Source organism: Antechinus flavipes, chromosome 6, assembly GCF_016432865.1.
Source record: "Antechinus flavipes isolate AdamAnt ecotype Samford, QLD, Australia chromosome 6, AdamAnt_v2, whole genome shotgun sequence".
Classification (NCBI taxonomy): domain Eukaryota; kingdom Metazoa; phylum Chordata; class Mammalia; order Dasyuromorphia; family Dasyuridae; genus Antechinus; species Antechinus flavipes.
This window is the reverse complement of record NC_067403.1, coordinates 205,329,955-205,357,279: the sequence shown is the minus strand read 5'-3', so window position 1 is coordinate 205,357,279 and position 27,325 is coordinate 205,329,955. Positions and strand designations below refer to the sequence as shown.

The window sequence follows — 27,325 nt, the reverse complement described above, 5'->3', positions numbered from 1 at the left end:
GAGACAAGGAGGGGAGACATGGGGGAAAGGAGGAAAAAAGGCAAATAGTGGTACAGAAAGAGAAGAAGAAAGGAAAGAAAGTCAGAAGGGGAAAATGGAGAGAAAAGAGAGAAGTGGGGGAAAGAGGGAGGCAGAAAGACTTGAATGAGTAAGCAAGAAGAAGGAGTGTCCTTATATATGGGGCTTGTATCTGATCCTTGGGCAAACATGGGGTTTTGTGGATGGTCGTTTGCAAAGTGCAGGACAAATCTGTAAACTGGAAGACTTCATGGAGATTATGGAACCTCAAGATATTCCCAAGAAGACAAGGTATGAAGCCTGAATGAGAGAAGAAGATACACTTTTTTCTCCCACTTGTAGGCTAATGTGAAGGTCAGAGGCAAGACTCTGACAGGGACTTACAGTTCATCATCATACTCCTTAGGTGGGGATACTGCAATGACCAGATCAATCCAGTCCTGTAGGGAGAGACGAGCATTATGCTGGGCACAGGTTGCCCTGATAGTGCAGACAAAGCATTTCCCAGTGCCTATCCCAATCACATATTCCCGTACCCAAACAATAGCAGGCATTCTTCTATACATGCTTCATCATATTTTACAATTCAAAACTGCCAAGTGTCAGCTAAAATAATCAGTTTTTAAAATCAGAGGATCTGTATTTGGTGATACTTTTAAAGTCATATGATCCATTTTATAGCTGTAAAAAATTGAGATCCAGAGATATCAAGTGGTTTGCTCAAAGTCAAACAGGTAGTAAGCAGAGGATAGAATCTAATCTGGGTTTTTGACCTTACACTCAGTGCACTTTCTACTGATCTATGCTGCCTCTGGCATAGCCCTCTGGGTAAGCCATTTATCTCCATAAAACCTTAGAGCCCAAGAGCTCAAAACTTACTGGTAACAAACTCTCTGATCTCAGAGAGGGTACTCCTGGGTAATGGGAGGTAGGGCTCTGCCTCTGTTCCTATAAATGGATTTTTATTTACTGCCTGTGGGACAAGTAATTTCCTTCCTCCAAACAACAGCAGGACTTTTTTCTACACCCTTAATCATCTGCGTGTCCTCCTATGCTTTCTCACTGGGAGGAAAAGGGTGGGGTTTCACTTCTGGGGAGAATGACTGGTCTTGGGCAACCTCTCCCTTAAAGGGGGGCATTTAACTACTTTGAGAGATGTGTTTCACCAGCACTGTAGGTCACTAAGGATACTGCTATGCCTGAGACCCTGAGCACTGCCTGTGCCATAGAGTATAAACACAATAAAAGATGCTGACTTCATTTCCAAAAGCCAAATGTATACTAATGGGTAGATAGGAGGATAAGTATCAATCAGAAAGCACTTATTAAATGTTCATTATATGCCAGGTACTGTGTTAAGCACTAGGAATACAAAACAAAAAGAAAAGAAAATTCCTTAAAGAATTTGATAGCTGGGTGGCCCAGTGGTTACAATCCTGGATTTGAAGTCAAGAAGACCTGAATTTAAATCCAACCTCAGACACTTAAAATTACTGTGTGATTCTGAGCAAGCTACTTAACTTCCATCAGTCTCAGTCTTCTCATCTGTAAAATGGGGATGAGAAAAGCACCTATCTCTCAGAAAGGAGCAAACGGGCTAATGTGTAGAAGATGCTTAGCAAACTTTAAATCGGTATAAAAATATTAGCCGTTGTTTTTGTTTTTTAGGTATAATTATTTTAAATATATTATTTAAACACATTTGTCACATTGTAAAAGAAAATTCAGGACAAAAGTGAAAAAAATCATGAGAAAGTAAAAGCAAATAAACAAACAAGCAAAAAGATGAAAATAGTATCCTCTGATCCGTTTTCAGTCTCCATGGTTCTCCCTCTGGATGCGAATGGCACCTTCCATCTCAGTTCTATTGGAATTGTCTTGGATCACTGAACTGCTGAGAAGAGCTAAGTCTATAATAATTGATCATCCCACAATCTTGCGGTTACTGTGTACAATGGTCTCCTGGTTTTGCTCATTTCACTCAGTATTAGTTCATCTTAAGTCTTTCAGGTTTTTCTGAAATCAGCCTGCTCATTATTTCTTATAGAACAATTATCATTATTATTATTATATTTTAATATAAGAATAAAGACTATTCTTACCCCGCCCTGGTTCCAGGCCTTCTGTAGGGTTGCCTGGGCCTCTGCCAAGGTGAAGTCCATCACGATCCTACCATTAATTGCCATGATTTCATCACCTTTCACAATTCCACCTGGTGGGAGAGACATGATGATACAACATTTTAGCCAAGAAGACATATTCTCCCTTCCTCATTCCCCTCACACAAGCTCTAGCCCTTGACTACCCACTGGTCCTCTTCAAAAACAAGGACTATCACCACCATCATCACCAACAGTTATACCAATCCCAAGACCCCAGGCGCAAGGAAGGGCTCTAAGTAAGCAGTATTGTCCCTGCTTTCTGTGCTGTGTGGAAGCAGAATCAGACGTACCTCAGACGACCATCTTTTCTAGCAAAATAGACACAGAAAACAAATGAGACCAGACCTTATCACAGGATGTTTTTTTGGCTGTGTGACTGTGAGTAGATCACCTCTCGGTTTGTTTACTGGAGAGGGAGTGGTGGGAATATTGTGCAAAGCCTAATGGTTCATCGTTGACAATGGGTTGGCCAACTCTTCTTGTAGAGGGAACAAGAAACCAGTAATAAATAATCTATGAAAATATTAGGGATATCTGGCAAAAAAAAAGACTGCAAAAAAGACTTCCCCTTGGTGGATTTCTCCCTTTCATGTAAGGCACAGGATGCTCCCTAAGTCCTAGCTGGGTCTTGATTTCATTTGGGAATGATAAAAATCATAATTTGGGAAGAGAAATAATCTAATCCAACTCCCTCACATTACAAGGGAGGAAACTGAGGTAAAGACAAGGAGAGGGAGCAAGCAGCAACAGTGGTTTTCTAAGTTGTAGCTGGACTTCAGATTCAGTGCTCTTCCCCCAGATCTCCTAATCCTCTCTGAGTTATTGATCCCTCATATCCAAATGACAAAAAGGACGATCATGAAAAGCATCAGAGAAACAAACTTCTCATTGAAGTCAATAAGTACCAACTGAAGGTAACCTCTATCTCTTTTAAAGGCCTGGGATCCCGTTAGTTACCCTTAATTTAATTATTTCACAGAAAGCTCCAGGAATGGAAAAAGAGGTCCCAACTCTGAAGCTTACTCAGACTTTTGTGACTCAGTCTGTTTGATCTCATTTCCCCATCTATTATAGGCAGTTGAGCCTCTGAGGTACCTTCCACCTCTAAATAAATGACCCCCATCTGTTAAATAGGTGGACTAGTGGCTGGACCAGATCAGGGTTCTGGATGTTTTCCGAGTATATTATTTAAACCGTGTCAATTTATTAAAACTCAGAAGAATGTTTTGAAATTCATATAACAAAATACATAGGATTACAAAAAATCAGTTATACAATTATCAAAGTATTTCTCAAAAGAAGTTTAACAGATCCTAGTTTAGAATCCCTTGGATAGGAGACTAATAGATTTTTCATTAGGGAAACTAGGTGGTGCAATGAATAATGGATCAGAAAGACTCAGTTTCCTGAATTCAAATTCTATCTCAGATGTCCTAGCTGTGTGACCCTGGGCAAGTCACTTAACTCTGTCTCAGTTCCCTCTTCTGTAAAATAAGCTAGAGAAAGAAATGGCAAACCACTCCAGTATCTTCACCTAGAAAACCTCAAATAGGATTACAAAGGGTTAGACACAAAAAAACAAAGATTCTTTACTAGGGAACAATTATTTCCTTAATGAAAGGGAGAATAAAATTAATAGGGAAAAGGGCCTAGAAAGGAAGATAAAAATGTCCTCTAAGGTTTCTTCTAGCTTTAACTCCTGAATATTGATTGAATGAGAACCTACTGTGTGTTGGGTAATGGGAAGACAGCAGAAAGACTTCTAAGCAGTAAATTTGAAAGCAAGAAAATCTTGAATTCAAATTTGAATGAATTCAAATACATTTCTTAGTTGCATGACATTGGCCATATCATTTAATCTCATGGAGTTTCAGCTTCGTCATCTGGAAAATAAGGCTAATAATCCCAGCAGGACCAACCTCCTAAGGAGGTAATTCATGTGAAGTGATTTGCAGACTTTAAAGCATTCTATAAATGGCAGATGGTTTTACTAGAATAATTCTTTTTTTAATTAATTAAAAATAATTTCTTTAAAAAAATCAATGAGGGATTGAGATCTTCTCCCATATCACTGTTAAAGTAAATGAATGGGGTAAAGGGAGCATGGTAAAGCTAAGTTACTTACATTATAAAATCATCCTTTATAATTACAGAATTACTAAAATAATTCTTGAAGCTCATCATACTGCTTATAGTTTCCTAAGGAGGAATGACAGCAAATGATGTCACTAAACCATGATACAGTGGGATATTCAAAGGACTATGGGAATGGAATGGAGGGAGATGCAACATCCTGTTATGGAATTGAGAGGATCAGGGAAGGCTTCATGGAGATGGTGGCATTTGAACCAAAAGTTGGGTAGGAAAAAAAAGCAAATGATGAGCAGGATTTTGACATAGAGAGAAGGGGAAAGGCATTCCATGTGGACTTATCTTGCTCAGGCACCTGGATGTACTACCCACACAAGGCCACTTTTCAGCTAAAATTATGTGAGGGGGATTTTCTCACCATCTCCAACAGAGCCCTCATGGTGCTTACCATGACGGTCAGCAGCCCCGTCTTCATAAACGGCAGAAACCACGATTTTCCCAATTGGGGAATCGACACCACCTTCGACTGCCAGATCTAAGGAGCCTTCCTGAATAGAGGAAAAGAAAGAGAATGGGACACCTGGAGGGACCTGCAGCCCATGAGTGATGGGGATGTGGCGATGGGGCATGGATTCCCAGATGTAGACATTAGAGGTGATCTGGGTCCAAGTCCTTATGGGGAGTTTTATAGTTTACAAAGTACTTTCATTGTGGTTCTTCACATCGTGTATTCTGAGAAAGCCTCCCATTGTCCTCTGGTCTGTAGGGCGATACCCAAATGCAGGAAATTAGTAGGGACAGGTGGAATAGACCAGCCACCCTGACCAAACACTTTCTTTGAACATTAACTTGGAAAAAGGTTAATGATTTGCCCAAGCTCCCACAGTTAGTTAGACAAAGCTTTGAGGGACCAGCTCCTGGAGCGGGATTCTTTCCACGCCATTATACTGCCCTCTGGATTTTAGGTTTGTTTTATTTTTCATGGGAAAAATAACTGGATGAAATGAGCTGATCACTATTAAAAACAGTTCTGCAGTTTAAAAGTTGAAGGACCTCAAAAGACCCTGCCTTCCCAAGGGCCCTAAAATAGAAACAATTTGCGTCAGAAAGGGTCCCAAGAGCCCAAGGAAAGCTAAGGCTGGATTTCCACCTTGCCATTCCCATCTGGACTACAAGCAACAGAAGGGGCTTCGGCATCCTAATTTTATTAAATTACAAGATCCCAGAATTGGATAAGATGGAAGAGTTAATCAATTCTAGCATCTTCCTGATGCATTATCATTCCTCCCCATACACACAGCATATCTCTGATGAATGGCCAACTACCCTCTGTTTATATTACTTAGCAACCAGGAGGAACGGTGTGCAGAGCATTAGACCTGGAGTCAGGAAGAGCTGAGTTCAAGTCCAGTCTCAGACACCTAATGGCTGTGGAACTTTGGTCAAGTCACTTAGCCTATGTTTGCCTCAGTTTCTTCAGCTGTAAATATATAGCTATATATAGTAAATTACATAGATATAATAATAGCACCTATGGGGACAGCTAGATTGTACAGTGAATAGTGCACCAGCCCTGAAGTTAGGAGGACCTGAGTTCAAATCTGACCTTAGACACTTCACACTTCCTAGCTATGTGACTCTGGGCAAAGTCACTTAACCCCAATTGCCTCAGCAAAAAAAAAAAATAATAATAGCACCTACCTCAAAGGGTTATTGTGAAGATTAAATAAGATGATATTGGTAAAGCACTTAGCACAGTGCCTGGCATTGCACAAAGTAGGTGCTATATAAATACTACTACTACTATTACCATTATTTCTACTTTTGCTGCTGTTGCTACTCCTACTACTACAACAAATGATTATTTATAGAGGCCCGGGATAAATCAATTATCAATTGCCTTTGCCAGAGCAGGGAAGAGAAACAAAATACAGAAGAGAGGAAAGAAGCACTTAATATAGAAAACACAATAATAGGAAGATAGAGAGAAGGAAGGTGACTCAAACCAGCCCAGATCTGGGGACTCCAGGGAGGCTTTTAATCTGCTGGAAAGGAGGGGGAGAAGATTAGAGCTCAGCTGAATTCTCCCCATCTCTACCCCAAAGGAGAAAATTCATCTTATTTCTTCACATGGTTTCTAGTACAATGGAGCCCCAAATTAATATTTCCTCACAATAATGGGGATATCTGGATGGTCCCAGGATTGGGAAATAAGGACTTTCACTACATCAACAAAGTATGTTATGAGACACTTGGGGAATCACATCCACAGCAGAAAGGGAGCTGTCCTTCCATGTCATGTCATTGGACATGACCTTACTGGGTGACAGAGTAGAGATATTATCTGTAGGCACTTAGGGCGACAGGTTAGGAAGTCACTCAAGTCTACTAAGTATAAGAAAAGTATGGCTGAATTGGGAAAGAGGAAGGTAGATTTTTTTTCTGCCTCAGGGGCAGCATGGTGGCCACAATATGACTGCCCTTGGACAAGGCCCTACCCAAGTAGCTGTATTACCTTTTTAATCCGTAAAAGCCGGACATCTTTCCCCATGATTTGTTCTGGGAGGAACTGGAAAGAGAGACAATATGAGATCTTTGAATATTAATAGAAAAATTGGACATGGAAGAGAAAGTGCCAGTTGAGGGAGCAGGATTTCTTGAATAAGAAGCCATAAACCTTTCAAAAACCCATGCATGTGTACATACCACCCACCTCCAACTTAGTCCAGTCACAAACATGGATCCTCCATCCAGGATCATGGCAAGTACATTTCAAACGCTTTTGATCCCTCCCCAGACAGTTACAAAAACAAGATAATTCATATTACAAAGCATACACCTGCACGCACATCAACTGGACTGTGAGCACGAAGTAAGGGATTCAAATGCTTTCAAGATTCAGAACTCTTTCTTTGGCAGGCAGTCAACACAGACCTTACCTTCACATTCCTACCTGGTCTTTCCAGGGAGTGTATGTATCACTCTGGCCCAATGTCAGCAGACCTTGTGGATCACCTCAAACCTGAGTTTACCCTTTATACCCATCTCTCCTCCCTCCCTCCAACTTCCCAAGGGAAGCCAAGGGCATCCGTTTCTTACCATAGAATAAGGGTTAAAATCTTCCTCATATTTCCTGAAATCCTGGAGACAAAGAAAGGAATTTAGGGGAGGGGATATTCTTTCTCACAGGACATGGAATTCAGAGCAGATTGAACTCCAAAGCTGCTGAAGCAAGCTCAGGAATGGAAGGACAATAAGAAAAGGATGCGCAGGATGGCAGAATCAAGCAAAAAGCAGAGAGATCTGGACCAAAGGGGAGGAAGAAGGTGAGTTTTATTCCCTTCACAGGCAGAGCAGCTCCAACCTGATTAAGAGTTGAGGGAGAGAAGGTGGCCAGAAACCTCCCCAGCAAATCCTGATGAGGAAAATGATTGAAAGCAGTGATGTCAGACTCCAATAGAAAAGATCCACACATAAAAATAGATCCATACATAACAGAATAGATCCATACATAAGGATCCCTGCTGGCCACACACTGACTTAATTTTTAAAATGTAATGTTATCCAGGTTTTGTTTGTATTTTTATTTATTTAAAAATTGCATTTTAATCCAGCTCTGATCTTACTGGAGAATGTTGTCAGCTACAGGCAGTCTTGGAGCCTTATGTTGGATAATTCTTATGTAAAGGATATCAGGAAGACCCTTTTGCCCAAAGATACTTTCCTTAAAGGGTGACACAGATTTAAATTCCACTATGAGGGACTCATTTCTTTGACTCTGGAAGGTTTTTCAATCTTGGAGAATCCTTAGAATGAAACTCTGATTATTAAGAAAGCTTAACATTTAAAGATCTCTATCATAGGGGCAGTAAGGACTATAAGCTCCTGTGATAGTTATTTTTGCCCTTATGAGACTATCGTTCTCCAAGGGGAGGTACCTTATGTTATTCAAAAAGCTCTGTATTCCTAAATACATTATAGTCACTCAGCAAATGTCCATTGAATGAATGAATGGTAGAACATTCTAGTGTCTAATAGTTTTTGTAAGATGTTTTCTGATCAATAGAACCACTTTGTGGAGAAGGACTCCCTAGGGAGAGATCCCTGAAGGAACACTCTCTGGACCAAGGGAAAAGAAGAAAGGACCCAGCCTGAGAGTATTCAATTAAATTAAATTGAATGAATATTTACTAAGAACAGTTTATCTGTAGCAGAAAATACGAAATTTAGATAAGTGGACACCTTTGTTCTCAAAGGTTCTCACGGTATTTAGTCTAACGAAGAAATAGGGTAAATATGATATGACAGCTGTAAATGTAATATAAAGACCTAAGTACATTTTAGGGGGTCATAAATTGTATGAAAAGCATGACTGAAAAAAAATAAGCTGGCCACTTGGCAAGAGTGATGGATAACTGACAACTAGAACAATTAGAACAGTAGAATTAGAATTTTTCATTGTTATTTTAGTGATACCAAGAAAATATAAAATTCCTACCACTCCATCTACCTGGACATTGGGTGGTCTCCTGAGAATGAGCTTATGGGAAGACAGGGATGAGAATTGTACAAGATGGGCCAACTTGGACAGGTAGAGATCTGCGCTGCTGGAGGAGACATTCACATCAGAGACTGTTGGAATACACAATATCATTTAATGTAATTTGCAAGTGATCCAAAGCAGGTAGCAGCATCACTAATGGTATTTATAGAAAAGGGTAGGATGGAAATTATCATCAGAGACATGAATTATCACAAGAGAGAGAAGTTCAATAATGGATTAAGAATGAATAGCAATATAGCACACTGTTATATATAATTTACTAAATATATTTATTATATTTACTAAATATAGAACTTTCTCATTGGTTCAAAGCCTCATTTGTTTCAATTTCTGGACATTTTTAGTGGTTCTAACTTGGATGACTTTAATTTAGCTCACAGCTAAGATTCTAGAATGGTGTGAGTGGGAGAAGTACATGAGAGAAAGAGTTCCCATCATCTCCTCTCTACTCTTATGTTCTAATCTGGGAAAAAGAACTAGTTTTTTAAACATCATCGGGTGGCAAAGTGATTTTGTAGAAAACAGTTCTGAAGTCTTTAAGGAAAAATAAATATATACACACATACACATCCAAATCTCATTCTTCCTATACAGAAAATAGAGAAGAGAGAAATTGTCCTAGCCTGGGTCTAGTCCATTTCTTAATGGACTGAAATGTATCAGCGTTGAGGATTCTTGGAGGAGTTAAGACTGACCTAATGGAAGGAAGAATCAAGAAAGTAGAATAAACATCCCAGCAGAGGACTATGGGGAGCCTGCAGGGAGGACTCACTGGACACCAGCAATTATGGGTGGTGTATAAATAAATGAAGTCAGAGAAAGGCTTGCTGCACAAACATAGACATCCAGGGGAAGCATGCACAATAATTCAGAAAGCATTGCCCCATGGAGATGCATAAACCTGAGTGAATAATGTCAGATTAGCAGCAAAGAGGTGTGACCATGGATGGGAAGTTTGGAGACTTGGATTTTTGTCTTAGCTCAGCTATTGACTGTGTCACCCCATTCACATCACTCTGAGAGCCCTTACCTATAAAGTCACAGTATAAAAGTAGATGGCCTCTGTATTCTCTGATCAGAAAGGGGAGGGGTGGGGAAGACCTCTATTCTTTTCCATAATTCAAAGCAAGGAAAGAAGCATCCTATTTACTAGAAATCAACAAAGCCATCCTGAATCGGGTCTGTGACAATGCAGACTTATGGGTAGCTCAGTTTTAATGTGCGGATGTGTGAACACACATACATATATGTTCTGAGTCTCTAAAAAGAAAGTTTTTCAGAGAAATATAGAGTACTCTTGGGTAGGCTTCCCAAACAATGAAATCCCATTTTTTTCAGTTGCAGTAAGGACTGAAATGAAAAACTTTACAGTTGGGTTAGAAAAATCTACAGCACAAGGTTACAATTCTTGTGAAAAAGATTTGGGGGTTCTGGTGGAATGTAAGTAACAGAGATACGGCAACTCCTTCCCACTAATGTAATATTAGGTTGCAATCAAGAGATGTCTGTCTGTGGGCAGAGCTCGAGTGAGGTCCTGAGTGGGACCGGGGCTACAGACTCATCCTCCCCATCCAGAATAAAGCAGGTGAAGGCCCTATGGTCAGACCTTATCAAGAGTATTGTATACAGCTGTCTAAGTAGTTCAGGAATGACACTGACAGATTGGATAGCTTCCAGACGAGGGCATGTAGGATAGCTAGGAAACGAGAAACTAGAGAAATGTGAAAATCACTTGAAGGAAGCGAAGCTGTCTGGTCTAAAACGATTTAGGGAAAGGTAATTTTCAAGTACTCGAGGGCCTGTCATATGGAAGAGCAATCAGCCCTGTTAGATCTGACCCCAGAGGACAGAACTTCAGTAAGAGTGAGCTCAGACTAAGGAAGAATTTCTGAATCGTTATTTTTTCTCAAAGACGGATCAGGCTTCCTCATCAGGGAGTGAGTTTCTCAAGTGGAGAATGGGGTATCTAGGATTATAATAGAAGGAATCCCTGGGATTCTGTGAGTCTCCTTCCTATTTGACAGAAGCAGCAGGACAATTTCCTCCTCCCAACCCCAACCTCCTATATAGAACATCCCTTCCCTGCCCCTATGTTGTCCATGGCTTTGGGTCTCCCATCCATTCACAAGCAATGGACATTGGGGTCTCTAGCTTTTGCTAAGAGGCTCCAATTTACCATGATCCCATGGGAATCCCAGGGGTACCTACTGATGAGCATTTAGATAGCTCAGGACTAACCCATCTAGACAGAAACAAGACGGGCCACACTGGGGGAAAGAAGAGGAAAATGTATAACTTTTTTACTTTTCTGAACGGTGACTGGTAAACCACCATCCTTTTCAGCATCTCTTGTGGCTGCCAAAGAAAAGAACATTTCCAAATTGGATGTTAATCCTCTCCACCTGTACATGTACATCAAGACCTGCCTGCCCCCTAGTGTCAGATGCCCACTCCCAACCCACTGGGTCTGGTCCAGCTCAGAGGCAGTCCCTCCTCCCGAGTCGTTGCTGAGGAGGCTGGGTTTTGGCCAAGAGCAGAACCACTCCTAACAGCCATTTTCTTACTTTAATTGAAGTCTGATTTCTTTTGTGGCTAAACTGATTTTCTCCCTGGTCTGTGTTAATCTACTAAAGCTGCCCGATATTGTGTAAATAAGAGAAGGCTATTTCACTGAATTAATTGCAAAACATGAGGTCTATGTTTTTTAAAAAAAGCTTTCATCTACTGAGTGAACTCTTCTCCTCTGGAAACTGATACTATGGTTAAAACCAAAAATAATCTAAGTGATGATACATAACCTTTCCTGACATTTGGGTAGGGTTTCTTTGGAAGTTAAATAGAAAATGCTTTCACTGATCTTATTAGACTGAGTGAATAAGCACTCGGTCGATATTCATGGGGCTGGATGGTTCTAGTTATATGATACACATGGGTAGGGTGATTCTATATGTAGGACAACCATTTTTGACTGAGGGTATGTGAGTGTGAGTGCTGCAGGGACAGAAAGACACGTGGCTGAATTGATCCTAAGTGAAGTGAGCAGAACCAGGAGATCATTGCACGTGGCAAGAACAAGATTATATGATGATTGCTTCTGATGGACTTTTCAACATTGAGGTGATTCAGGCCAGTTTTAATGATTTTGTGATGGAGAGAGCCATCTGCACCCAGAGAAGGAACTGTGGGGATTGAGTATGGATTACAATATGGTATTTTCATTTTTTATTGTTGTTTGCTTGCATTTTGTTTTCTTTCTCATTTTTTCCCTTTTGATCTGATTTTTCTTGTGCAGCACAATAATTGTGGAAATATGGATAGAAGAACTGCACATGTTTAACATATTTTGGATTATTTGCCATCTAAAGGAGGGGATAGGGAGATGGGAGTGAGAGGAAGATTTGGAGCATAGGGTTTTGCAAGGGTGGATGTTGAGAACTATCTATGTATTTGTTTTGAAAATAAAAGCTTTAAAAAATAAAAAAATGAAAGCTATATAGCCAATTCCCTGGTCACCATTGATGAGAAGGGTCACATTTTTACTCTCTCACTTCTCTGGCCCACCTATAACCAGTCTTTCGTCATTCAACAAGCATTTACTAAGATTTAACCATGGACCAGGCACTGTGCTGGACACTAGCGATACAAAGACAAAAGCAAAATACTCCCTGCCCTCAAGGAGTTTACATTCTTCATGGAACCCCCAGTACAGGTGGGGTAAAATTGAATAGAGGAAGTAAATTTGCTTCAAGCATTTCTCTGGACCACCAATAATATCGAAGTTGATGCATTTTTAAGGTGTAGAAAGGGGCCAAGGTTCTTGATTACTTCCTCAACAGAAGTCAGGCTCTAGTAGACGGCACCATGATAAAAAGGACTTTGATCATGGGCCAGATGATAGATTATACATCTACTATCCAAGGATCAATCATAGAAGTTCAGAGAAGCCATCACCAAAGGTTGGCTACCTGGTGATGAGAGTTATTTTTGTTGGATTTGGGATTTTATTTTGTTTTCTTTTTTTGGCTATGGCAGCTCATGAAATCACCTAACCTAGACTTAAATCAATGGAGGAATTCACATCAATCAAATCATATATTAACATAAGCATTTTTCTTGGCAAGGTCAAGGTTCTGACATTTAGAATTGCTAACAGAGGAGACTGTTTTAACTGGAATTGGACTGATCTTTAAACTCATAAAACATGCTGCGGGTCTCATCACACCAACAGATCCTCACACACAGGACTTGGGAGCAATGGCCCTTGGCCAATGAGCACGGCAAGTCATATTGGCTGGTTTTCCCTAGAACTGGGCTCTGACCTTCCCACCACAATAACAGAACCTTCTTTTCCTCTGCATCTCGGGACCTGGATCGGAGGGTGCAGCCCACACAGGGAACTGAAGGGGCTTACCAAAACCTCGGATCTGACCACTGGCCTGCCAACGAAGTTGAAGTCATAAGGAATCATGACGGGTTTGGAGATGGTGGACACACCGGGACCTCGCGGGGGCATCGGACTCGGACAAAGTAGCTAGGAGGGGTCAATTCAAGAGATAGTCTCACTCGGTGGCTGTAGGGACAGCCTAGATCACTCACAGCACTGATGGCATCCTTCAATGTCCATGCAAACCCACAGAACTAGTCTGGGTCACTGCTCCTGCTTATCCTTGGAAATTGGACACAGAGCAGAGAGGGTACAAAGGTGACTTCAAAGAGGGCACATTTAACTACTTGGATTGAAACTCAAAGCTACTGAGAGAACCTTAGGAGTTGAAGGCCTTAGACTGTGGTGGATGGTTTTTTACTGAGCTCAAGTCTCACCCTGTCTTTTAAGAGAGTACCCTTAAAGGCCCCTCTACTCCATGGTGGCAAGAATAATCCCTTCTTTGGAGGCCTCCTTTCCTGGGAAAGTTATTTCCCTTATTGGCATTGAGGATCACTGCATTTAAAGGCAGAAAGGACATTAGCAAATACAATAATATTAATTTATTATTAATAAGTATATTATGCTTTTAATATTAATTTATTATTAAGTATACCATACTTATTATAAATTTCTTATTAATAAGTACATTATACTTATATTATTTATTATTAATTACCGGAATATAGTTTATCTCCTCACATTTTGCAGACAAGGGAAATGAGGGCCCATTGCTTCAGCACTGCAAGCAATTTTGGAGGCCCTCAAGTCCAAGCCCCTCCTTTTAAAGATGGAGACACAAAGAAATGAAGTGAATTCCCAGGCTGATATATTTGGTAAATATTTTAGGGTGGATTTGAATCCAGATCTTTCTGATTTCCAAATCCAATGCTGATGTGACCTAACCCAAATCACAGAAGTTAACAGTGGCAGAGTCAGATCTTCTAACTTCAAATCTAGGGCAGTGGTCACTCTATTGTATTGTCTTAGTACTTTAAAACTTTCTCTTACCGTTCCTGAAAGTTAGCACAAGTATTATCATTTCTATTTTATAGGTGAGGAAATTGAGGCTCAGAATCACATAGTGTGAGATCTAAAATCTAGATCTTCTGAGTATAGCTCTGGTACTATATCTATTCCATCAGTGCTTCCCTTTAGTGGTACTCTAGTGCTAACTACTCTCTCTTGTGTTCAGATGAGGATGCTGTGGCCCAGAATGTTGAAGTGACTTGCTCACCATGGGTAGTAATAAACTAGAAGACTCATCTATAAATGGTCTTTTAGCTCTTGGGGGGTGGAGAATATAAAGGGGAAGGAAGTGGGGTTAATCCTAAGAAGCCTTCATGGGGCAGTCCTGGTCCAGGCAATCTTTGTAGGACTTCACTAGATAGTGAAACGTGCTTGTTTGCAGATGGGACCTAAAAGAACTGAGGAATAAATGCAATTCCTGAGGCAGTTCAGGGTCATGGATAAAGAGAACTTTCCTGTGGGAGATGCTAGCCATAGTGGGGTCTAGGGTAAAACAAATTCTGACAGAATTTGATAAAAATGTCCAACGGAAGCCATAAAAAATGGGACCGACCGCACAGGTGGACACATCTCTGCAAAGGGGCTACCTGGTTGGGCTGTCCATCGTCCACCCACAACATCTTGACCCTGAGGGCATAGTGACACATAAGGCTCAGCGGACAGTTTTGGTCTTGATCAAAGTGAAGATACACATGGGGTCTAATTCTGCTATCATCCTTTGTTCTTAATCTATATAACAATCTCCACCTTCTCCCTCCAAAAATCATTTTCAGCTCCTTAAACGGTGAGACTGTTAATCAGCTTTTGAGAGATTCTAATACCAGAAGCTCTTTAAGCTTCTCCATATCCTGATGAGAATCCCCAATGTCAAGACCTTTGGAAGGAGAGCTTCATGTCACTCAGCAACATTTCTTTGGGGACTTGAAGCTCTATCCAGCGAGACTTGCTGAAAACATTTCAGAATATCGTAGCCAGAACATAAGAGTCATGTTGGCTGCCTGAGGACAGAAATTGTTTCATTTTTGTCTTTGTATCTCTAGTGCCCAGTATGGTGCTGGACACCTTTATTTTCCATTTTCTCCCCCGTTTTCTTCCCCCCCCTCCAACCCCCTGCCTTGTGACTTCATCAGTAATGAAGAATTTCAGGTAAGGAAATTCTTTCTGCCGATGCACATTAGCAACCATTGGGCAATTTGTAAGCTTAGCAAGTGGCCTAGGACACTGGCAAGTTAAGTGGCTTGCCCAATGTTGCACAATCACAATGCGTCACACCTGGGACCTTGAATCCAGGTCCTTCTGATGTAAAGACCAGCTCTCTGTCCTCTAAGCCAAGTATCTTGCCTTGAGTTTTGCATATGTGAAGTCCCTGGATTCTATCCCAGGCAACTCCATTTACTCTTGAAGCTTGAGGTCTTAGAATCAAGCAAGTATTTCATCTTTGAATACTGTTATAAAAGGCTACTTGGCCCAGTGGATAGAGAACCTTCCGCTTCATACATGCTTGCTGAATGAACGAATGAATCTAGTCCAATCTCATTTGACAGGAGGGGAAACTGAGGCATGGGAAAAGGAGGGGAGTTGCTGAAGGTCACACAAATTAACGGGAGAACCAGAGTGGAATCTAAGTCTCCTTAATTTGGGGCTCCAAAGAATCCCAGTTCTGCTTTTCCTGCCCATGGGAACTTGGTAAAGTGACCTCAACCCTCTGAGCCTGTTTCCTCACCGGTAAAATGAGGATGTGGTTTCTAAGGTCAAACCCAAGGTCCCTTTCAGTTCTCAGTTCTTTGGTTATTTGTATTATACTCATCCTGGCTGCAAGACTCTCCGGAGGACTTTGGATGAATGCATCACCTTGACTCTCTCTTGCACATAAACATTGCCATTCCGGTTAGTGCTATTGTCTCAGGGGCAATTCTCCTGCTATTGTGATAGCAAACCTTGACTCTCTCTTGCCACATAAACATTGCCATTCCGGTTAGTGCTATTGTCTCAGGGGCAATTCTCCTGCTATTGTGATAGCAAACCTTGACTCTCTCTTGCCACATAAACATTGCCATTCCGGTTAGTGCTATTGTCTCAGGGGCAACTCTCCTGCTATTGTGATAGCAAACCTTGACTCTCTCTTGCCACATAAACATTGCCATTCCTTTTGGTGCTACTGTCTCAGGGACAACTGAGCGTCTAAATATGAGAACAAACATCAAAGTGGTGGGGGGGAAGGTTCTGTCCCTCCACGTCACATTCATCCACCTTCCCGGCAGATTGTACCTGGCCGCCTGGTCTCGCTTTGGGTATAGAATCTGGGGCCGGGAATTCCAGGCTCACATCCTGACTCATCGGCAGGGGGGTCATACAGAAGAGGTCTACAGCTATTTTCTTGAGAACTGTGTTATCTTAACTGACTCCTGACTGTCCCACAAACCCTTGTCTTTCCCTCCAGCCATCACTCTCATGCCAGATCATGCAGGGACCATCATTCAGGGAAGGGTCAGTCAGAAATTTCCCACGAACAGCTGCTACACAGCTCTACAAGAAGCCCCCTCCTTCAGCTGGTAAGGGCAGGTCTGGTAAATGGCCACAGAGACCATCTCAGAAGTACATTTGATTTCTTTTAGGATGAATTGAAAGATTTGTCTTTTCCCTAAGGTTCTGACTTATCTATAAGTAGTTCAGGAATGACTAAAAGAATCAAATAGATTATCTTTTATTTCCTAAGAAATGTTATACATTAACCACACTGAAAATCTTTGAATTTGTGGTACTCAGTTTGAAAATTTCAAAATTACTGGATATCAGAGCTGGAAGGACTTTAATTAGCCTCTAGTCTAGAGGTATCAAATTCACTAGGCAATGGAACTGAATCAGATTGAAATGTAATTGGGAAATGTTCAATAAAATAAATAGAAATACAAAAACCCCCAAGGATAATAAGATGATAATTAGCTAATAAGCCCACAGGAATCTCTTTCTATTTTAATTTGACCCTGTAGTTCTTAGCCTGCGGTTTATTTTATTGTAGAGATTCCTAACGTGGGGTCCATAAACTTAAAATAGATAGCTATATTTCAATCTGTAATTCTTGGATATTGTGTATCTTGTAATTTCCTTTGTAATTCTATGGATTTTGTTTTAATTTCAGGTAAGGAAATTCTTCCTACCGACGCACATTAGCAACTGTTGGGCAATTTGTAATCTTAGTGAGTGGCCTAGGACATTGGCAAGTTAAGTGGCTTGCCTAACATTACCCAATCAGAATGTAATTCTATGGGTTTTATTTTGCTTTATTTTATCATTCTGAGAAGAGGACCTTAAGCTATCAATGGAATCTAAGAAACAAAGAAGGTTAAAAATCTCTGGAATACTGAATTATTGCAAGGCAAGCCTGGTATATCGCAATAACACAGAGAGTAGGCAACTTCTATGAATCCAGATATCATCATCCCGTGTTTTCTCAAATGCTAATAATACAGTGTGAGGAGTTTGTAGAATTTGGCCTTAAAAGAACATCCTGGTGCTTGAAAAGGTGGAGAACCACTGGGCTTAATATAAGCCCTTCTTTTTATACATGGGCACTCTGAAATCCAGAGGTAAGTGAATTTCTCAGTCATGCGAATAAGGTTTCCTTTGAACTCTTTCTTCTTGGGCTGGCAATTAACCACAAACTTTTGGGGAACATTCTTCCAGCCATGTAATTCCAGCATTTACATAGGAATATAGCCACTCTGTCCTTTGAAAGATTAAGACATTTTTATTTGTTTTGTTTAATGGGGAGGAGTTTCCCACATTTTCTGTAACTGACCTTGTCCAAAAAGCTTTGTCTCTTAACTAATATGGCCTTGCAATTAAGTGTCAAAGGTTAGTGGCCCATACCAGCCTGCCCCTTCCAAGAAGAAACACAGAGGGAGGAATAAATGAAAACTTGCAAGGATGAACTAGCCCATCACACTCAACAGACACATGCAACATGCACACAACATATGGATACTGCAGGTGCTTTCAGAAAATCAAAGGTAGCATCTTTTTCTCTTGACTTTTCAGATACAGTCTAAGGAGAGATGTCAAGAGAATCTCCCAGTCATGCAATGCTGAACACAGAGTGTACCTTTGGAGTTGGAGGGAAGCTCCGTTCAGGGAGAGGGGAGCTCACAGGCTTCCCAGTATAGTTTTTTAGTTCCCAGTCTTCCACAGGTTCAGTGGAATCTCCAGAGTGGAGACCATGGTTTACTAAGGCTTCTTCCAAGGCAGAAGGGAGTGAGCGGGATAGGTTGAGGTCCAGAGTGGGAACTGATGGAGGAGGAGGGAGTGGGGGTGGTGGGCGCCGGACCCAAGTGGAAGATGAGGACCCCTGACCAGCTGGTACAATGACAGGGGGTGCAGAGATCTTGGGGGGAGGGTTAGGGGTTGGGGGGTGGGGCATCACGGGCAGCGCAGAAGGCGGTGGTAGAGGGGCCGGGCGCTTGGGAGGGTAATAGAACATATCCAGAGGAATGTCATCAAGATCGGTGGTATGGAGGTGCAGGCCACCGGCGAAGCGTCGCAGGGGTGGGGCCAGGAGAGTCACGGAAGTTGGGGGGCTGGTGGTCATCTGGGGGAATGAAAAATCATTGAGGGGCTTTTTCAGTCCCAGGACAGGTTAACAGCTACGTAGATATACCAGGGATCTGTCCTACCCAGAATTGATGGCAGCTATAATATCATTATTTCTGGGGACAAAAACTCAAATCAGCAACCCAACAGTAAGCCTTCTCATATATTACTACAGAGCAGCCATCACTGAGCTGACTCAAAGATGGCACGTGTCTCTCAAGCGGAGGTCAGTTCCAGATTCCTGGGATTATGGCCATTGTAGGTGGGAAATTGCAGTAGCCTGGGATTTGTGGGAAAGCCTGGTACTCGTCTGCTAGCACCTCCCAGACCCTGATCAGGATGGTTTCCAAAGGCAATCAAGAGGAATGACTGGTAATAATTGCTGCCTGCTGGTGCTCCATGTCCACACTGACATGGGCAAAGGCAGTAGGGATTTCCCCACATTTCTGGGAGTTATGTATCCTGCAGCTCAACTAGGTCATTACTGAGACGGACCTTTGCCATGATCCCCAGGGAGGCAGCAACAATCTTGGGGGAGAGACTGTGCACTGTTGGGACCAATATTGCTCAAGTCATTCAGTACCTCAGTGGTCCTAGAACTTCTGCTGCTGCTGGAACTCTTGAAATAAATAAAGCCACTGCATAAGAAACTAGGGTGTGGATGGGGCAGGAGTACATCTCCAAATGGTCATTTAAAGCTTGGCTACAGACTCACCAGCAGGAGAAAGTAGCTTGTTTCTAAGAAAGGAACTCGGCAGAGTTAGGATAATGGATCAAACCATTGTTCACATGGGAACTTGGGGGTTTGGGGAGCTCTAGAACTATTTTAATTTGGTCTCTTTTACTGATTTGAACCTCCAGAAGGGAGGCTTGCCTGGGGCTGTGAGCTACTGATCTTCCAGAAGAATGTCAGGGGAGTTGTTTCTCATGAAAAAAGGGTCCAACTTCAGTCTGTGGACCAGCATCAGAGGATTTTACAACTGGAAGGGACCTTAGAGCTAAGCTTTTTAAACAATGGTTCCTGACCCCATATGAGGAGTATAACTGAATATGGGAGCTGGGAAATTATGATTTATTATCAGTGAATGTTTGATTTGTATATCAATTTTAAATACTATGCACTTAGGATCACATACAAATTTCTCAAGCAAAGGGGTTGGAAATGGAAAAGGTTTAAGAAGCCCTTCTGGGAGACATCCAGCTTCTGATGTATAATAATCAGATGGGTTTTAGGAAGTCTTCCCTTCTAATTGCCTTTGCTTCATCTCAGTCTGCTGCCCATGCCTAAAATTCTATCATCATAGCTTTATTCCTTCAGAGCAAGGTGATGACTCACATAGAAAATGCCCTTAGTCCTCGGAGGGATAACCTGATGATCACTTTAGCTTAAATTGGTCCATCTGCTCCTTGCACTGGATCAGTGAGCAGAGATTGAGTGAGAGGAAGGGGCCATGGGTATCCAGGAGGGGCATGCTCCCATGGTTTTTAAGTTCCAATACTGCTGCTAAGGGACCTAGTCCTGGGAAGGAGACAGGGAATCTCCTGGGCCGGCCGAATATATGGTCAGAGAGGGTATCGATGGGTGTGTTACCTCCGCGAGCTCATTCTCCGCAGAAGAGATCTGCTCTAGGCGGGTCTGACATAGCCTTTCCACCCAGTACTGAATCTTTTCCGATTCTTCTAGATCTTCTCGCTCAGTCTCCGACACCTGGGCCATGGGACACCCCCCGCCAGATCATAAATATCATCCTTCCAACCATATGCAGTTTTACGTCACAAATAACTGTTCTCCAAAGACTTCCAGGGGACAGAGATTGCCCAGAATTCTATTCTCTCACAGGATCATGGAACTACAAATTTAGAATTAGAAGGAATTCTAAAGATCATCTGGTCCAAGCTGTTCACTTTACAGATGAGAAAACTAAAGCCCAGAGAGCCTGGGCTACACAATAAGTAGGTAGTAGAATCAGAATATGAACCCAATACCTTTGACACCAAATCTAGGACTCTTTCCCCTGTACCACTCTCTACTTAATCACTTTGGCATTTTGGTTCCCAGAACTGTTAACAAGAAGCAGACTGGCATTATTTTTAGTAGCCAAGGGAATAAGTTAAGATCACTCAACCCCATCTAGAAAAGGATTACTTGCCATGTAATTCTGTTCTGGCATGTCTTGGAGAGAGGCAGGCTAACCTCAGGCTCACACCTTAGCTAGGTGTGGGATAATCTCAGATTTTCATTCTAGTCAAAAGGGGACGCTTAGGCTTATATTCTGGGAACAGTGTGGAGAAACAAATCTAGACTAATTCCAAAGGGGGATAGCCTCAGACCTGAGGACTCCAGACTTCTATTCTAAGAAGAGTGTGGGGGGAAAATCCTAGATTAACTTTAAAGAGGGATAGCCTCAGACCTGGGAACACATAGACTTATTCTAGGAACAGTGTGGAGAAACAAATCTTAGACTAACTCCAAAGAGGGATAGCCTCAGATTTGGGGAAACCTAGGCTTATATTCTGGGAACAGTGTGGGGGAACAAATCCTAGACTAAGTCCAAAGAGGGATAGCCTCAGACCCGGGCCTTGGGGGAAGGACAGGAAGTTAAGCTCTAGAGGGGCTAGCTCAGCATCAAAAAACAAGACATGTACCTCCTGGGCTAGTCGGTTGATCTTCAGTTGTTTTTCCTTTTCCAGCATCTCTTCCTTCTCCTTATAAAGTTTTTGCTCAAATTCAATTTCCTTCTTGTGCTTCCTCAGCTCCTGAAGGCTGTCATGCTTAGATTTCTTCTTATCTTTCCCTTTCTGGGAGGGTGTAGTACGGTTTGTAGAACAGCACATAATGGGGAAAGTGTCCCCTCTAAAAGGACAGTCATCCCCACAAACACAGCAGCACAGGCTCTCCTATCCAATCAGGATAGGAGCCAGGAGTGATTTAAGATCACTTGATCCCATCTAGAAAACTTTACTTGTTATGTAATTATGTTCTGGCATGCCTTGGAAGGAGGTGGGCTAACCTTAGACTCACACCCTGGCCAGATATGAGATAACCTCAGATGTTTATTCTAGTCAGAAGTTCACTCCCTTTTGTACAAATCGCAAGATTGTAGAGAAGCAGGAGCTACAGTTACCATGTATGTCTTAGCTCTGAGAAAGTCTCTGACCACTTCCTTTGCTCCTGGGTTTATCAGAAAAAAAATACTTAATATCCAGGAGTCAGAGAGATAATAGGCCATAGCCACCGTAACTACAGAGCTGAAAGGGACTGTGGAGATCAGCTAATCCTACTTATATCACCTAAAGAAGCTGAGGGACATTATAAATCCAATAACTATCTGAGGTTGTGCTTTTTCTACACTATAAATCCAGGAGAAGCCCAGGAAATTTTCTACTTTTTAGATTTTTCTCCTAGGGATCCAGGGGTGGGTGAAATTACCTATAGAGAGAGAGGAGGGAGTCTGATGGGGATGGGAAAGACAGGTCAATCCAGGGCCACTCCACAGCACACAGATGAAGGAGGTAGTTCATAAGAGAGCAATAGATGGAAACATGGACCCAAATAAGGAAACATAATAGATGGAAACGTGGACCGAAATACTAGGTGGCAGACCACAGAATGTTAGTTGGAAGGGACCCAGAGGTCATCTACTTCAACCATCTGCCTGATAACATTATCTCTGATAGGGTTTCATGACGTCTGTGTTTGAATAGCTCCAGTGATAGATTTTGATTAATTCTGCAAATGAGTCCCTTCCTTGTACTTGCTCAGGTTCTAACCTAGGGACCTGCAGCTGGACTGAAATCCCAGGAGTCAGATAAAGCAATGCCAGATGTACTCTCATTGCTGTCTGAATTAGTCTTAGTTCCTCCTCCTTCCTGCATAAAATACAATTTCACTCAAGTGAGTCACAGCCATTCCTAGAGCTTTCTCTTCTATTTTTATGTGAGGCTCATAATCTGGCTCTTACTCATATCACTTTATAGGTTCCCTTAGTTTTAAGTCTCAAATGGGATCACCCCTCTTCATTTTCTTGAGTGCACACCCATGAAGCATTTTTGTTATCATTGGGATCGTTAACTTCATCTCAAAAATATTACATTGCACAATCCCATTTTGGGTCATCAGATGTGGCTGGCTCTAAATGACTTTTGGCTATTTCTAAAAGTCAAATCCACCCAAAAAAGGAATAATTTTTTGTTACCAATAGGCAGATTCGAAAGAAGCCTTGATGGCAATTCCAGAAGAGCCCAGAAATAGTTTGAACGATGTTAGCATTGCTGGAACTAGGAGACTACTTTGAAGTGGCCACTGCTCTCTTAAGATAGTTTAACTCTAGTGTGTACAGTTTAAAATGCAGTGACTTGACTTTACAGTTATGTCAGCCCAAGGGGAAAGCAGTGAATTTTCGTAGCTCTTAGGACAAGGTACCCCACATTTATATGTAGCTGCAGAATATCAAACCTTTGGGAGCTAGAATCTAGAATCTAGTGTATAGTTATAACTATCCCTTTTTTCTTCTATTTAGCTCAGATCTGGAATAATTCTTATTTTAAATGTAAATTATTTGTCTTCTTCCTCTCATAAAAAAAGAGTAAGGAAAAGTATTCAAGAGAATAGGGTATTTTCATTTGTAGATGTAGAAACTGAGGTGGGGGGATTGGGAAGCGAGACTGTATAATTTGTTCTGGGTCACTCAAGTGCCAGAGCTTCTAATTCTGGAAGGTAACTTTCTTGAGATAGTATGTCTTAATTTTCACTGGGATATGATTTTCAGAGACCAAATTATGCTGACCCAATGTCACTTATCTTAGCAGAATATTTCTCTAATCTAGTGTCAGAAAAAGGACAATGGAGTTCTTAGGAGCCAGACATCAAGCAATAATATTGGGATATAAAATTAAAGGGCTTAATTAATGACAGGAGAAATGCTTTATGGTGGCCCTCAAGACAATATTACCGGATGCTTAGCGACTTGGATGTCTCTAGGAACATCATCTTTGACACACAAGTTCCCTGGGTCTCCATAATCTGGCCAACTGCCACAGCTCTGACCCCACTACAGTTTACAGCCTGCATATGAATACTTACAAATACTATGTATGTATTTCTCTTTGCCTGCCTCCTCTCTCGTCTTAGGGAAATCTTGCCCTACTGTGGAAAAAAAATCCAGAGTTCTACATGCCCTCTTGATCCCTGTTCTTATCAAGATGCAGGGCTGATTTGAAGGTGAATACTAATAAAAATAAGTCAATAGACATATAGAACTTTAAGGTTTGCAGAGCATTTTAGATATATTAATTCATTTGATTCTCACAATCACCCTGTGAAATGCTACTATTTTACAGATGGGGAAACTGAGGCTAAGAGCAGTTAAGTGATTTTTCCAAGATCATACAGCTAAAAAGTGTCTAAAGCAGGATTGAAATCTAACTCCATGTTGTGGCAGCCCTCTTTGTAGTGGCCAGAAACTGGAAACTGAGTAGATGCCCATCAACTGGAGAATGACTGAATAAATTGTGGTATGTGAATATTACGGAATATTATTGTTCTGTAAGAAATGACCAATAGAATGATTTCAGAAAGGCCTGGAGAGACTTGCATGAACTGATGCTGAGTGAAACAAGCAGGGCCAGGAGATCATTATATACTTCAACAACAATACTATATGATGATCAATTCTGATGCACGTGGCACTCTTCAACAATGAGATGAACCAAATCAGTTCCAATGGAGCAGTAATGAACTGAACCAGCTACGCCCAGCGAAAGAAATCTGGGAGATGACTAAGAACCATTATATTGAATTTCCAATCCCTATATTTTTGCCTGCCTGCATTTTGGATTTCTTTCACAGGCTAATTGTACAATATTTCAGAGTCCGGTTCTTTTTGTACAGCAAAGTAACCATTTGGGCATGTATACTTATGGTGTATCTAATTTATACTTTAATATATTTAACATCTACTGGTCATCCTACTATCTGGGGGAGGGGATGAGGGGAAGGAGGGAAAAAATTGGAACAAAAGGTTTGGCAGTTGTCAATGCTGTAAAATTACCCGTACATATAACTTGTAAATAAAAAGCTATGGAAAAAAAAAAGAAATGTGACTCCATGTCCAGTACTCTTTCTACTCTGACAAGTTAACATTGATGTTAACTTAATGAACACTTTTGCAATGTCAGCTATTAGTTGTTACATATGAACCCTTCATCAGCTTCAGTGACATCCCCAGCCATCATTGGCAAACCATTCAGAAGAAGGAGGTTTTCTGGAGAATGTTCAAAGTGGGCCTTTAGGGTATTGCCATTTATAGGAAAGAGAAAAGAAAGGAGATTTGAAAGCCCCAAACTCCACAGCAAACTTGGCCCTCGGTTCTCCCCTACCTTTCTGATGGTTGGAAATTTGCCTTCGTACCGATAAAACCACCCAAAAGCTGGAAGCAAAGAACAAGGCGGTAAGAAAAATTTTGTGTAGGGTGCTCAGATGGCCTCCATCGGCAATTGCTGGAAATTCGTTTTCAAGGGAACTTGAGCGCATGTGCAACACAAAGAATAGCAGGCAAAATGTTAACAGATCAAACAAAAACACAGCCTCTGACTATGGCCCTTGAAATCACCTAAAAATATCTGATTTGCAAATCTGACCCAGTGCAAACACTCGAAGAGCTCTTTGTCCTGGGGATAAAGCCCTCCACAGTTGTCTCTCTCTGACTGGCATCAGATGTAGGTGTTAGGAGATCAAAGACTAAATATTGGAAGAATATTTGGGTTTCTTTCGCTAAACCAAAACCAGCCAACAAAAACAAAGAGCGATTAAAAGAAAAACAACTTCCTCCCTAACCCTCCACTAGATGGGTCATTGATCCAAACAATGGCTCTGTCAGTGAATGCATTTGAGAACACAAAAGGACATGCACATCGCAAAGCAAAGTTCCTCAGTTTCCCCTACAGTGATTTTAGATATTTAAAGCAAGGACAATGATTAGAGTCAGATCTGAGATGTAACGGGCCCCTTACAAATGGGTCAGATGGTCCCTGGCCGAGGTACTGCCAACAAAAGTTATAACTAGAGTGGAGTGAAGAGCCCAGAGCAAGCGGTACAAGGATACTTTCCTGAAGTGGTTGGAGGAACATGGGTAGGCTTACACAAGGTAGAGCACTCAGGCTCCTTGCTATGGAAAGTAGGATGATGAGAGCCCTAGTCCAAGAAGGACTTTGAGCTTCTTCTGGGAAGGACCTACATCATCTGTTCTGCTTGCATCTCCCTCACAGGGCTGGACAGCTCCCAAGCTGGATTACCAGTTAGTATATACTGCCTGCCCCAAGTGAGACCCAAGGTTCAAGCTGACCATCAGGAGAAAGCAAGATGCAGTAAGCGTTAGCATCAGGCAGGTGGGGAGTTTAAGCAGTGACTGCCAACCTGCACTCGCTGATTCTTGGTCCCTGCGTTCAGGTCATCGTCAGCATGTGGCGGAGACTTCTCCATGCTTTCATCTACTAGGGAAACAGAGGAGGAAGGAAATGAGGAGGAATAGACCCCAGAGATAACTCAGGGCAGCCTGGGGAGTGCAGGAGAGCAAACTTATTTGGGCACTAAGAGGAGACTGGAAGCACGGGCTTCCAGAAGACAATGGAGGGTCACGGATTAGGGGATGGGGAGCTAGAGCCGAGAATCGAGGGTTCTAGTTCTAAGCTAGACTGATCATTCAGTGCAGGGTCATGGAAGTTTGGGTTTTTTACTTTCTCAAAATTCTCAGATGATTTTCCTATTTGTTAAAAAAGATATTAACTCTGCCAGCCTTCAGAGAATGAAGGTTTCCCAGATACATAAGAAATATCTTGGGATTCTGGGCCATAATTTGGGAGCTCAAGGACAGGAGGAGATCTGAAAAGGGTGGATGTAATTAACAATGATTCACACACCCAGGTTTGAAGGGACCTCAGGGGCCATCTGGTCCGGCTTTCTCATTTGACAGGAAAGAGACAAAAATTTGAGGAGTCACTGAGAGTCACTCTGATTCTTCAGATAGTTTTCATTTCCCTTTTTTAGAGTTTCTCTCCCCATAAGAGACATTCTGAGTTATTTCCTACAGGTAGAGAATGTGTGATCTCAGGGACTGAAGGAAAAGTTAGAATATTGAGGAGGAAGTTTTTGGGAGTGGGAATGAAGAGGGGGCGAAGAATGGGAGAATAACATTAATAACCAAACTATAAGGTTTTTAACTCATATTTAAATGAGTGAGTCTTTATCCTGAAAACTCTTCATAAAGAGGGTAGAAGAGTTTGATTCAGATGGCTTGGATGGTCACGTCTCTGGATGCAGGAGGTAGGATCTTACTAACAGCCCTCCCCCAGGGGAAGGGACAACTTCCTAATGGAAGCTGGAACCCAACTTTCCCTAGGAATGTCCTTGTTCCTGCTGAGTCAGAAAAGATGCCTGGAAGGGCAGCCATGAAA

The 27,325-nt window shown here is 41.7% G+C and overlaps 1 protein-coding gene across 3 annotated transcripts in view; it reads right to left on the bottom strand.

Annotated features, from left to right (window-relative positions):
- The window catches only part of USH1C (USH1 protein network component harmonin), a 62,116-nt gene that overhangs the window by 2,778 nt on the left and 32,013 nt on the right, over window positions 1–27,325 (bottom strand). The window contains exons 15-25 of one of the 3 annotated variants that reach the window (XM_051964477.1): window positions 25,253–25,302; window positions 21,521–21,673; window positions 20,466–20,582; window positions 18,390–18,872; window positions 13,247–13,366; window positions 11,140–11,190; window positions 7,371–7,412; window positions 6,787–6,840; window positions 4,720–4,819; window positions 2,121–2,230; window positions 403–458 (exon numbers count right to left, since the gene is read on the bottom strand). In XM_051964477.1, coding sequence (XP_051820437.1) covers window positions 403–458; window positions 2,121–2,230; window positions 4,720–4,819; window positions 6,787–6,840; window positions 7,371–7,412; window positions 11,140–11,190; window positions 13,247–13,366; window positions 18,390–18,872; window positions 20,466–20,582; window positions 21,521–21,673; window positions 25,253–25,302 — 1,336 coding nt within the window. Of the gene's footprint in view, window positions 1–402; window positions 459–2,120; window positions 2,231–4,719; window positions 4,820–6,786; window positions 6,841–7,370; window positions 7,413–11,139; window positions 11,191–13,246; window positions 13,367–18,389; window positions 18,873–20,465; window positions 20,583–21,520; window positions 21,674–25,252; window positions 25,303–26,288; window positions 26,366–27,325 lie in introns of all 3 variants that reach the window. The other 2 variants (XM_051964476.1, XM_051964475.1) reach the window with 2 other exon arrangements.